The following is a 14,497-nucleotide window of genomic DNA, read 5'->3' as shown; positions in this document are numbered from 1 at the left end:
TGAGATACTGGACCTGTCGATGAGATGTTGGACCGCTTACATAATGGGCGGGGTCAGCTAAATCCCATTTGCAGTCGTTGGTGTTCGACATACATGTATGTCAATAATAATAATAAAATAAATAAATAAAAGGTATAACAAAACATTTATTGACTGTGTTCTCGGGCAAAATGCTTTTTGTCGAACCCTCGAACCAAACTGTTAGGTTCTTGGGTCCGACAAAAAGCATGTTGTCCTCGAACCCAGTCAATAAATGTATATCATATTATTAATCAATTTATTAGAATATCTGTACTTTTTGTGTTTATGATTATGGTTAAACTCAACGATATTTTCCATTTCCTGTTATTAATCCGACCCTTATCCAATCACGGCAGTAAAATGTTCAACAACAAGGTTTGTTTCAGAAACCCGTATATACAGGTATATTTCTGCTTAAATATGGATCCCTCCATTTTTTCACACATTTATCAAAAAACTTTTTTCCAAGGCATGGATTTTGGAAAATAAATCATATTTATTTTTTGACTGAATGTCGGCGACATGTTTAACAGTTAAACATTAACTTTACTTACAAATCTTGATTTCAAATTGGGAAAGAATTGGTTTTAATGTAATTAACATTTTCTTAGGTGAACTTCCGTTGTCTAAAGGTAATAGAGTTGTAAATTTTCTGATCATGTATACAAAACAATATATTTTTTCTTGTCTAAAAAAGGCAAACTGCCAAACCTCCTGGAATTTCTCCTTCACTTATGCAATAAATATAGGGTTGAAAAATATATTGCAAGCAAGAATTCGGAAATGCAAAAGTTTAATGAAATCTGGCCAAACTGGAAATGTTTATTTGACAATGCTTATAAGTTATTATATGTTACAATATGTGAGGTTTTTCTTTTTTTTAGTGTTTTTATATTGATGTATTTTTTTTCTCTCTTTCTGTTAAAATATAATGACAAGTATGCTTCTACATACCGAAATGAATGAGTGTGGGTGAGAAACATCGATTTTAGTGCACAGTAACCAAAATTTACATCTGACCAATTCTTATAATATTTGGCCATCCCATCCAGTCAAAGAGCTAGAGCCACGAACCATCAAAATGTGCCTTAACTCAACAATGAATGAGGATTTCAATATAGATAGTAGAGACTTTTAGCTTTTCATTACTGTTTTTCTTTTTTAGATATCTATTATACTTTTTCAAGAAGAGATTTTACATTATGGTATTGTTTTCATTGAAATTTGCGTGAGGAACGTCATTATTTGTAACGTAACGTCATTATGTTAATATCGTAACGTCGTAAAAAATCCATGATTGCAATTATATGAACACATTTAAAAATTTAAAATTGGAATAGAGAAGTATCTAATCAGCATCATGATCATTTTACCAATATATTAAAAAAAAAAACAAAGAAAGGTGTTGATTTCATATTGCAGTTCTTGCGATAACTGCGCGCGAGTGTAAACCGATTGCATTATATCCTATAGTACATGGAAGAATAATCTGTGTCCCAGAGACTGGGAATCATTTGACGAAGGAGCGTTCTACAGTATCTGCTATCTTTGTACACATGAGCACTGCAATAGTCCTTTTGTTTAGTATTAAAGTATCTTATACTATATAGACGTATAACTTATAAATGCTATATTCTACATTATTTTCTGATATCAGAAATAAATTCTGGAAAGCTTCATCTGAACTGGATAGAAATACAAAGGCAAATACATATTTTAAATAGAAAGTGATGTCCAGTATGGTAATTGTCAAACCCTTTTCGTAGCGAGCATGTGAGGCTATTAAAGATCTTATTCTAATTAAACTGAAATTGAATTATCAGAGAAGAGTACCTTGTGAGTGCGAAGGACTTATTGCCAAATCATATGTGCGTTTTTACAATGAAATGAATTAAAACAATTGCATGTCTCGCCGATTTTCTTTTAGTTTAGTAATTTTGAACACCGATTTTAGTGCACAGTAACCAAAATTTACATCTGACCAATTCTTATAATTTTTGGCCACCCAGTCAAAATTATTTCTCATATTATGTAACCCTGCGTTTCTTTTTCCTTTCAGTATATTTAAAATGGTTAATTGGTCCTTAAAACCCTCAGCTATACCTAGAAAATGAATGAGTGTGGGTGAGAAAGTGAGAGCGAATGGTGTGTAAAAAAGAAAAAGTTTAGTACTTCATACTGTAATATGTATGTATTAAGATGAAAAAAAAAAATAAAAAGAAAGAAAAGAAACGGAGGGTAAACGTTTGCAGTGAATGAATGCTATTTTTTGGATGTATTTTCAGGTATTTGTTATTTAATTTTTAAACTGATCTTTAATCAATAAGTTACCAGAATCTCATTTGATTTTGACGGATAATTCATGAGTTATTGAAATTCATATGATGGTACCCCCCAAAAACGAAAATAAAAATTTTCAATATCTCCCTCGCGCGTCTGTCACAACCTTGATTCTCCTCTGCATGGGGTTCAAAAGTGCTATTTCTCAAAGGGATATCATTCACCTTTCCGACAGGTAAACTCCCAGTTGGTCGAGATAAGCTGGGCTATACCGTCGACTTCAAACCCTAGCGTTCAGTTAGTCCTACAGCTTTTCGGTTGGAGAAAAAGAATTTACGGACGCCAGTTGATTTGGTAAATGTGAATATTTACGAAAAAGTCTTGACAAACTATGACAACATTTTCCTGTGGGTGAACATGCTTAATAATTAGGCTTACTACGCACTCGTGCACGAAGTTGACAAGCAATGTTTTTTTTTTCAGTTTTAGAGTGAATAATGCTTATAATTGCTTACTGTATCAGAATCGGTTTCAGCATCCTCACAATGTCAAGGTTTTGTGATTTCGGAACTCCACACAAACCCTTGACATAAGTCGCTATTTAAAAATTGGGCTAAAAAGATACTTTTTCATTTGTTCCTGGTCCAGGACTGGAACCAATCAGAAAACAGCTTTTATTGTAGGTAAGTTTTGTAAATAAATATGACTCGTCTTAAAAATGGAAAGTGTCGATATTGTAGGATTTGTGACTAGTTACATTAAATGAAACATCGGGGATTAATTATTGGAAGATCGTCCTCAAAACAATCACAAAAGATATGATCTGGAGTTGGGCCATTTGAAAACGACGGATTTGAAAATTATATTATCATTGGTAAGTTTATAATTACTGTCACGTTGATCTTTGGGGTTATACGTGAACTCGTCTGATATATTTTAATTTGGGAAATAACTCTTTTGATTTAGGTAATGAGTTCTTTATTCCATATATGGATAGCTCTACACGTGGGCAACTTGCAGGTTTGGATTGTCCTCTACGGTGGCTGTAAATATCCAAAGAATAAAGGAATAAAATATTTTATTTATGAAGTTTATTAATTGAAGTCGTTGATAGAAGTGCTCAATAATTTTTATAAACAAACAGTCACCAGTTACAAAAATATATATATATTTTTTAATAAATAATATATTTATTTTCAATAACATACAACAAAATATCGAGGCAAAACTTCCGCAGAAGCCCTCTGTATATACCTCACCTGGGGTGCAAAGAGCTCCCTGGATCGGTATTTTCTTTTTTAATATTTAATTTACAAAATTATATACATTAAATGAAAAAAAAATACATGTATTTATACATATCATTGTTGACATTTCATTTCTTTACATATACTTATATATCATTGTATAATATTTTTTGTAAATAAAATAAGTATTATAGATGAAATATCTACACTTAATTTATAATTTTATATACTTCTCAAAATACATATAATCACAAAGAAAATCATATTTGGTCAGCTAACTTTTTTAAAAGATGGTAATTTAATTTAACACTTTTTGCATTCTTTGCTATTAAATTAATACTGATATAATGATGATTTTAAAAAAGATAACATTGCATGTGCATTTACATTTTCATTTTGTAATCTACATTTCATTTTATTCTTGTATATTTTGTAACCTACAATTGATATGACATTATTAAAAATTTCTGTTGTTTCGTTAAACTCATTAAAAAATCCTACAACAATATTTTTCCAGGATATATTTAATTTCAATATTTTTGATATTTTTTCCCATAATCTTTTTGAATCCGAACATTCTAAAATTAAATGTTCAATATATTCTACTTGTCCACAACTTGTACAATTTTTTCCCACCTCTTTATTCCATTTACTTACATTATAATTACAATTCAGCTGGTTATGTAAAAGTTTAAAATTGAATTCTGCTATCTGTTTATCGAATACATTTAATATCTTAGCTGTATAAATATTTTTCCATTGACCATTTGTTATATTGAATTCTTTTGACCACTTCGTTTCCATTATTGGCCTTTGCTTCTTTTTAGAAAGTAGAATTTTATAATAAAATCCTGATTTTTCAAATTCTGGGTTTCTACTTTTTCTTTGAAAAAAAGGACTTTTGTATATTAGTGTATTTACATTACAGTAATCTATATTTAGCTTTTTAATCGCTTTTTTCATTATTAGATCTTCACATAAGTAATTACCCTTTGATTCAATGATCTCTTTTACATCCGTAATATCTTTCATACCTTCTATTGTAAACAGTTCATTTACGTATAGAAAACCACTTCTTGCCTAGTTTTTTTTAGATATAGTGGTTTATTGTGTTTTATTAAATTATTTAACCATAAGTTTTCTGTAATTTTATTACGCGGTGATAACGATTAACATTCGTTAAAACTACAGAAAATATTCTTGTAAAATTTCGAGAATTTGATTAAAACGTTGAAATCATTCGGATTTATAATATTACTACGTAACAGATATTCAAAGTTTATTCCAAATCTTTTTAATGCGTTATCTAAAAAAAATTCTAAGCGTAGAATTCTCATTGTATAGCCTTTTGATCCATCCGGCTTTTACGCTTTTAAGTTTGCATTCGATATCTATTAAACCAAGACCACCCTCATATATTGGCCTTATAAGTGCATTGCGTTTAATTCTCTTTCTCTTATTCCATAAAAAATTGTAAATAATTTTATTTATACTTTTAATGTATTCGACATCTGGATTTTTGAGAACTGTAAAAAATATAATAGTTTAGACATTAAAGTGAATTAATAACGGTACATTTTCCGAAAAAAGTTAAGCTTCTTGTTCTCCATGAATCTAATATTTTTTCAAATTCTTTAAGCTTATGCAACCAATTTTTTTCATTATTAGATATTTTGTCGTGTCCTAAGAAAATTCCCAGTGATTTAATAGGTTTATTTGTCATTTTAATTCCTTCTATATCCTCTCGTGTGTTTTTAAGGGGTACCAAGAGAATACCCTCTGTTTTTTTTTTTTCTAAATTTAACTTAGTACCAGACATTTTCCCAAAAGATTGTATAACTTTAATAGACGCTTTTAAGGATTCAGTATTTTTCATTGGCAAAGTGCAATCATCTGCATGCTGTAAACATTTTATTTCGTCTGACTGTCCAATTTTGAAACCTTGTATACTTTCAGAGGCATTTATTTTTAATACCATGATTTCAATAACAAAAAGAAAAAGCAATGCTGAGACGGGACATCCTTGCCTAATGTATCTTGACATAGTACATTTTCTAGTTAACCAGTTATTATTTTTAACATGAAAATAAGGTTTTGTGTATAAAAGTTTTATCCATCTTAGGAAATTTTCCCCAAAATTGATTTTTTTAAGAGTTTGAAGTTCCATTCAACTGAATCAAAAGCTTTTTGGAAATCGGCAAACAAAAGTATTCCTTCTTCGTTATTTTCTTCACAATAATCGTATATATCTAGTATTAACCTTGCATTTTCACCAATAAATCTTCCTTTGATATATCCAGTTTGATTTTTATCAATCAGTTTGTCCATAATCATTTGTAGTCTCTTTGCAAATACGAAGGCTATTATTTTATAGTCGCAATTTGTTAAACTAATAGGACGATAGTTATCAAGATTTATTAAGCTCCCTTTTTTGTGTATGAGTGATAGAACAGAAGATCTCTGCGTAAATGATAATTCGCCTACCTCGAAAGATCTCAACAGGCTTTTATATAAATAAACTTTTACATATTTCCAAAACATTATAAAATTCCAAGTTACAAAAATAATTCGATATATTATAAGAAATACGTTTTAAAGTTAAACCTGGTGATTGTACAGAGGGGTAAAAAATTTAATAAAAATCCCTCTGTGAAATGAAAATCTAAAATAACATTGATACTACATAAATCTAAACTATACACATCTTACAGCGGACAGTCTCATAGTACTAATTCATAAGCAGAGAAAATTTGGAAGGAAAACAAAATCTATTTTACACTTTTCTTTGAACTTTGATCCAAACAAATTTAAACTGCAATTTGTCTTAACTAAAACTATTTAAATATGAAGATAATACTAACAATCAAAAGCTTGTGTACTTACAATTAACTCTAAAGTCATTTTACTTTTCCAGCGCTTTTCGACATACATAAACAAATAACATTTTCACCTCCTACACTAAAGAACGCGGAATGAATATAATGGCGCTAAATTCAAATTATAAATTGCCAAAAAACATACTTTACTAGAGACTGTCGCTAAACATCATTTCAAAGATAAAAATACAACTATAAACAACTAAACACTAAATAAGGCCGTTTAAAATAAAACTTTTTCGTCAATAAAATATTTTAAAGAAAGCACAAATTTAGAGACAAAATATAAATATAAGTAATTCATTTATGCAATTGATATATTTGTTTTAAATGAGCATAAGTTTATTAAACAAGAAATATGATTTACATACCTGGAAATATCCAAAGAATAAAGGAATAATATATTTTATTTATGAAGTTTATTAATTGAAGTTGTTGATAGAAGTGACCGAGTTAGGGCGCATTTCTACCGACGACCCCGCGTCTTTGGATTACAGGATTTTAGCCAATCAAAATTTAGTATTTCTTTTTGTGAATAGCCAAAAGTTGTAAAAATTTTCCAAATAAAGAAGATTAATTAAACTGAGTAATCATGTGACATAAAAAATGACCGCCACAGTAATTGAGGTAATTTGAAGACGTGTGCTTGACCTCAGACCCTTAGGCCTTCTTGATAAAAAAGACAAAATCACAAAAGGGATTAACACTATTACGTAATTATTTGATTATCATGCTTATTGAACATCTGACTTTAAAAGCTCATAGAAAATTATTGACTAAAATACAATAGAAATCCATTAGTTGGACATGCCAATGTTTGTAAAAGAAAGTCCTTTTTTCACCTGTACAAAAACTGTTTTACATTGAATAACAAGAAAATCTTGAGTGACAAAATGATTTCTTTCACTGTAACAATACATGTATTTTGTGCTAAATTCTGACACTAAATATTCAAACACAATTTATATTTTTCTTCATAAAAGTTTCTTTTTAAAATACATATCTTTCCAAAAGTACTACATTCTCAAAAACAAAACATGAATTTATTGTAATATTGCATTATATACAATGTATCAAATAGTCATAACACCAAATTTTCTATTTTAATAAAAAATTGTGGGAAGACATTACCCATTACGTCATGTGTAACAACAAACCCAACTTTTAAATACCGACTTATGTCAAGGGTTTGTGTGAAGTTCCGAAATCACAAAACCTTGACATTGTGAGGATGCGGTTTCAGTGGTAATGCCGCGGCGATTACACTGGTGGCAGGATGAAAAGTCCATCTTCATATGACGTTGTTAAGCCAACGTCACCGTCATGGTTGGAAACCATTTCTGTTCCTCTCTGACAATGGATAAAATGTTCTATTGTGCAAAAATTAATAATAAATTGCAAAACATCATGTTGTTGCCTTTTTCTTCACTTCGCAATTCAATTACCAGACCTCATAGAACTTCTGTCAGCGCGCCATGATTACAAAAAAATTATATTGACTGTTAAAATGGAATAACAATGTGTATACATCCAGTGCATCAAGTAGTACTACAAAATCTGTTTCCAAACCCTACATCATCAATATGCACGTGGTTTTAGCTTTTTACAACTCTTTCTACATTTACGTGATATACATTTCACAGTTTAGTAATTTTGAACACCGATTTTAGTGCACAGTAACCAAAATTTACATCTGACCAATTCTTATAATTTTTGGCCACCCAGTTAAAATTATTTCGCATATTATGTAACCTTGCGTTTCTTTTTCCTTTCAGTATACTTAAAATGGTTAATTGGTCCTTAAAACCCTCAGCTATACTTATAAAACTATTGTGACAAATAATTCAAGTAAAGTATCTTTTTCATGTCTGGAAAAAACTAGCAATATCGACATCAGAAATGACATCAAATTTCCTAAAGAATAAATCTTGACTTAAACACAAGATTTGACTGTTTCATAAAATTTGAGAAATTATCGACGCAAAAATCAGTTTGCAAAACAAAACTTTGAAACAATTTTATTGAGGAAACAAGAGAGAGGAACAAACAAATCTAAATTATAGATCAGAAATGTTCCCTTTATATCCTACACAAATGAATGAAACAAAATATTTGATTAATGCAGTTTTTTTTTTTGTTGGAAAGTCACGTGTCCATTAGACAATATATATCAGAAAGATCAAGAGCAAGAGTCCCAATATCAGCTTCTTCAGCAGACTTATCCACCCCTCATAGATCCCTTCCTTGCTATTTGTGCCAGCTTGGCGTGACCGTAACGGATACCAGGTGTTTTCCTCCACTCGTAGTATCGCATCCTGAGCTCCTTCCCACTTTCCGGGACCATGCAAGCGCCATTGCGGAGGGGTTGTTCCCCAAAAATAAATCTTCCTCCAGAGGGCGTTGTCGGAGAAAAAGAGTCGCCATAGGGGAGGTTTGCATCCGATGCATCCAGCAATTTTATCCATATATGGTATGTAGTGAACGATGATTGTGTATCGTGATGACTCGATACCAAAGCGTCTCTTTGATAAGACATACTTCTGATCTACTTCTGCTACCCGTGTAGCCACAGAGGGAAGTTGACATTTTTCAGAAAAAACGCGCGTGGCCCATCGAGCCTGCATTTCTACTGTCGGAGGAACCGGACCAACCGGTTGAACGAGCCCAATGACAGCCAAAGTTGCTGGCTGAAGATCCACAGGCCACACTAAATCGTACAGGTATGGGAACGCATCATGGAGTTTGACAACACCTTCTTCTAAGAAATCGTAGCTGTACTTATATCCTGTTGCAAGAACTATTACATCAATATCCTTCAGCTCCGTGCCATCAATGAAAATCGCACCGTTCTCTGTGAATCGTTCAACTCCAGTTTTCATTGTAATCTTACCGTAGATGATCCGATTTGGAAGGTCGTCGGTAATGGAAACCGTTCCGCCATTGTACCTCTGGTTTGGAGACAGCCCGTACTTGTCATGGTTATACCTGTCGAAAATTCTGTGGTACATGAAAGGACGCATTAGAGACCAGGGAATGTGTTGTCTGAAGCGACAAAGAATGGTATGATCAAACGGACGACCCTCGTGATAGGTTCTTTGGAATACGTAAAATCCCTTTCTCGTGGACATGTAAAACTGGAAGGAAATATGATATATATAATGAATATATTACAAAATCTGAGGATACGGTGCACCACATACACATGAAGTCAATCGAACGTTAGAAAAAAGATACGCCAAACGGAGTGCAGAGATATTAGAAAAATGTTTTTTTACTTCTTATATTAATTTCGATGCTTCTTTAGAGATTCGAAAAGTTAAAGCATATACGGTATAGGGGGACATATAAAATATGTGCACTTCATAAAATAAATGAACTCATTCTTTTAAGAATTACAAACTGTAAATGCATAGAAATTTATGCATTGGGAGATTTTTCACAAAATGGAAATCTTTCACTGAAATACATTTTTCATTCACTGGTAAAAATGCGCTATCCTGGTATCGCGGGAATACAGTAACAATTCAGAAATGCTTCATATGATAATCTTTCTATGCTAAATCTTGTAACTTACATGTCCTGCGTGAAGACTCAGTTCTGACGCAACATCCATACCAGAGTTCCCATTCCCGATGAGTAAAATCCGTTTTCCTTCGTATCCGTAGAAATCCTTATAATCATGTGTATGGATCACTTTTCCCTTGAATCTCTCCAGGCCGAGGAATTTTGGAATATTTGGTTCATGTAAATGTCCATTACAAGCTAAGACAAAGTTCATCCTAGTGGTTTCTTTTTTACCCGTTCGAAGACTAATGCTCGTAATCAACCAGTCACCAGATTCGGAGAAATCTTCCGCTTTCTGAATTCTTTCAATAGAATGTTGAAATTTAATGTACTTTCTTAAATCAAACTTCTCAGCATACAGGTCAAGGTATTTCTTCAGGTAAACATGATTCATGAAGTTAGGAAACTCCTTAGGGACTGGAAAGTCACTAAAACACATAATCTCTTTGCTGGTGTTTGCGCTGCACGACTTGTACAGACTGGGCTCACCATCTTTTGGGATGTCCTTGTAATTCCAGAGTCCCCCAATGTTGGCGTCCTTCTCAAAACAAACCGGAAGTAGTCCCTCTTCAAGACAACTCTTTATTGATGTCAAACCAGACACACCAGCCCCCAAAATGCACACGGTTTTAGTCATCTGAGGAATAAGAAAAAATATTTGAATCAAAATTGCTAATTTCAAGTCTGCAAGTGTATGCATGTAGTTCGTGTGAATTCCATTTTCCGTATATCCAGATGTCGTAAATCTGGATTTTTTGTCCCCCGCTTTCACTGAAAGTGGGGGATATTAATTTGGGTCAGTCCGTCCGTCCGTCCGTCTGTATTTTCTGTCTGTAAAACTTTCGTTTGCGCGCGATATCTCGAGAACCCTTTGAGCTTTTGCATAGCAACCCCCTATGGACTAAAGAAGAACCCTATTAATTTTGAGGTCAAAAGGTCAAAGGTCAAGGTCATAAATTCAGTCTGTTTTAACACTTTCGTTTCAGCGCGATATCTCGCGAATTCTTTAAGCTTTTGCAATGAAATTTTACATAACTCCCTGTGGCCTAAGGAAGACCTCTATTGATTTTGAGGTCAAAAGGTCAAAGTTCAAGGTCGTAAATTCACTAATTCCGCCTGTGTCTAACACTTTCGTTTCTGGGCGATATCACAAAAATCTTTTGAGGTTTTGCAAAGACATTTTATACCATAACTCCCTATGGCATCTCTCGCCCCTCTCAAAGTGTCCCGCCCCGTTTTTTTTTTTTATTTATTGTATATTTAAAGTCGCTTGGCACTATTTTTAGCACAGGGGCATATGGAGAGTTATTACGTATAATACAGGTTGTCGGCCGACTTTATATTCTAATTACATCTATTAGAACTGTTTAGTAAAGTCTAAATTAGACAATATGTAATGTGTAAAATTTTGACAATATCGAACGTGAATATAAACATTATATGTGACCTAATGTTTGCATTTAATCAGACTTAACTCAGTATGAGTCATACGTATTATGGAAATGAGTAGATCATATGGAAATGAGTAGATCAACTTCTCGTTACATAGTCAAAGAAGCATAACTCTTACGACATTATCATTACTGACTTTTTTGTGTGACCTAGTGTTTGCCTTTAATTTGCTGTATAATCAAGTGCCTCCGTGATCTAGGGGTATGTTGCTGGCTTAGCAAGCGAAAGGCCCGGATTCAATCCCAGATCGATTCTATTTTTTTTTTTTTTTTTGATTTACTAAATGATACTATTCAACATGTGAAATGAAAAAGTTATGATGTCTGGCGTGTACAAACTCATAAAATTATTATTACAGTGTGATAAATATTCTGTATATTAAAAAGAATCTTCTATACACATATTAAAGAATAAGCAGTCAAATCTTTATATCCATATTGGCATTTTTTTAAATTTGCTTCAATATAAATGTATACATTTAATAATTCTACAAATACAGGGGGCAGTGTGACCTCCCCCCCCCCCCCCGAGTGCGCATGCTCTTCTTTTTTCCCTAACCGGGGGACACAAATTCTCTGAATTAGCTTGTTTTTTTTACTGTCCATTTTTTGCCAATTTCGCGCAAGTAATACATTTAAAAAATAATTTTTCTTGACAATGAATCGGCAAAAAATAAAAATTGATAATATTTGATGTGTCAAGACAATTCTTTATTGATGTCAAATCGGACACGCCAGCTCCCCACAATACACACTTGTTTTAGTCGATAAACATAGTTGAATAAAATGTCTAATTTTAAGTTTTTAAGTGTATGCATGTAGTTCGTGTAAACTCATTTACCGTATATAGAAATTTGGATTTTTTACTGTCCATTTTTTAGCAATTTTGTACAAGTAATGCATCTGCAAAATATTTTTTCTTGACAATTAATCAGCAAGAAATAAAAGTTGATAACATTTGATGAGTGGTTTCTTTTTCTTTGAAGGCGAATGTTCATTATGCCCAATTATAACCAATTTTGTTTTAAAATTTAAAATTATATGCATTGCCTATTGACTGTAAATTTTACATTTATCAATGCAAAAGAGTGGTTAGTTTTTTTTTTTTTTGTTTTTTTTGTTTTTGTTTTTTTTTAAATATTTATTTCAGCTTTCACATTTATATCAAATAAGCATATATCTTCACTCATGTGCATATTAAGAATACCATATACAGAGTACATTTACATACATAGATATACATTTACACACATACACTTATGTGAAAGTTGGTTTAATAGGGAAGAAGAAAAAGAAGAAAGAAGAAATAGAGGAAAAGGAGGGAGAAAGTAAAAAAAAGAAAATAAATAAATATAATAAAGAAGGGGGCATAGTATTTTTTTACATTAAGGTGGTAATGAGCAACATTCATTCCTTTAAAAATTTACTATATATATATATATATATATATATATATATATATAAATTACAACATTTCACATATTCTCTGCCAGTTATTTTCAAACTCTGTATATTTACATTGTTTCAATAGTAAAAATTTCTCAATCAAGATTCTTTCCACAATAATTGTTTTTAGAGTCATTGTACTTAAAAGTGGATGGTTTTTATATTTACTTGAAAAAATATAATTTTTAATTATCAGAGTAATTAAATTTTGCACTTTATGTGTATCCCTGTTCTTATATTTACCAAATAATATTGTTGTTCTGTCAAAAACTACAGATATGTTAAACTTAGACAGAAACCACTCTTCAATATCATTCCAAAGCTCTTTTACTAAATAACATTCAATAAAAAGATGGTCAATTGACTCAATGTCATTCTTACAGAAACTGCAAGCTGGGGACTCCTTTATCTTAAGTTTAAAAAGATATGAATTTGTTGGAACTATTCCATGTAAAATTTGAAATTGTAACCACTGAAGTTTTGATTTTTGTGTAACTTTAAATGGGAGTTCAAAAATTTTACTCCATTCAGGCAAAGTGAATAAATATCCATCTTCATTCCATTTTAAAATTGAAGTACTTGTTTCTTTCTATTTCTACAAAAACTGTCTGCCAAGATGAATTACCGGAGTCCTTACCTGTAAAGTCCGCATCCAATGAATCTACAAAAACTGTCTGCCAAGATGAATTACCGGAGTCCTTACAAAATAGAACAATAAACATCCACGGAATTTATGGACTGTTTAATTAATCATTAAAGGGGTTTTATCACGTATCTAATTTTCTTAAAAATGAAACACTATCATATTCTTGAAACATATAATTATCGTTTAATTATGAAATAATGTTGAAAATGGTCGTAATTAGACGATAAAGCGCCCGTAATATAGGGTCCTCGAAGTAAAAATCTCCACTAATTAGATAGGGGTCACGTGGTAAATAATGTAACGTAAAGTTTTGTGACAATTTCACACGATTATGGTTGTTAAATTATTAATGTAAAGATTCTAGTCCGCAAGTTGTTATGACGTCCGCATTTTTTATTTACATAGTAACGTAGCCCGCAATTTTTACTTCATGTATAATCATTTCAACTAGACTGAAGCTAGCAGCCAATAACAGCAGCCATTAAGCCCGTAGAAGCTAGCAGCCACTAAGGAAATTCATCAAAGGACTGAGAGTACTCTGACGCAATACTGTTTAATGCCTCATTTTCGACAATTTATAATTAATAATTAGATAATTAATGCAACACTTAATTATTAATTAATAATTCAAACACTTGGAGGCAGTTAAGCTCACCTGCATAAGGAAAATTATGCGGTTTCACAACAAACAAACAAACAAACAAAAAGAAGAAAATGTCACCATCTTTGACCGCTTAAGAATAAAACAGCATTGGATAGGTTAAGTACTTCCGAGAGAATCACTTTTAGGCTCTTTTACGGGTCTCAGGAACATGATGGTGCCAAAAGGCTAACCTGAAATTTGCTTACTTCTAATATTTACATTGATAAGGGTTTGAAGGTAATTTAATCTATTTTAAGTTATGATCCTTGAAGTGTACTTCGAACAATTACTGGCTCAAGGTAAAAGGGTCCACAGGGCTATTA

The 14,497-nt window shown here is 31.8% G+C and overlaps 1 protein-coding gene across 1 annotated transcript; it reads right to left on the bottom strand.

The window, feature by feature from the left end:
• Nucleotides 1–8,502: 8,502 nt before the first annotated feature.
• LOC133185987 (dimethylaniline monooxygenase [N-oxide-forming] 2-like) lies at nt 8,503–10,625 on the bottom strand. Its single transcript, XM_061321269.1, has 2 exons — nt 9,999–10,625; nt 8,503–9,558 (listed from the first exon to the last, which is right to left on the bottom strand). Exons 1-2 carry the CDS (start codon nt 10,623–10,625, stop codon nt 8,581–8,583), a joined length of 1,605 nt encoding a protein of 534 aa, XP_061177253.1. The 3' UTR covers nt 8,503–8,580.
• Nucleotides 10,626–14,497: the final 3,872 nt, after the last annotated feature.

Source organism: Saccostrea echinata, unplaced genomic scaffold (genome assembly GCF_033153115.1).
Source record: "Saccostrea echinata isolate AGI-Se365-2 ecotype Australia unplaced genomic scaffold, CSIRO_AGI_Sech_v1 ptg000012l, whole genome shotgun sequence".
NCBI classification, from domain to species: Eukaryota; Metazoa; Mollusca; class Bivalvia; order Ostreida; family Ostreidae; genus Saccostrea; species Saccostrea echinata.
Note: the sequence above shows the minus strand (reverse complement) of the source record. Positions and strands in the feature narration are given on the sequence as shown.

Bases quoted from the DNA above. Each gene is read 5' to 3' on its own strand.
- LOC133185987 (XM_061321269.1), bottom strand. From the start codon at position 10,625: ATGACTAAAACCGTGTGCATTTTGGGGGCTGGTGTGTCTGGTTTGACA. The intron at 9,559-9,998 runs GTAAGTTACAAG...ATTTCCTTCCAG, and splicing joins TGAGTCTTCACGCAGGACAT to TTTTACATGTCCACGAGAAA.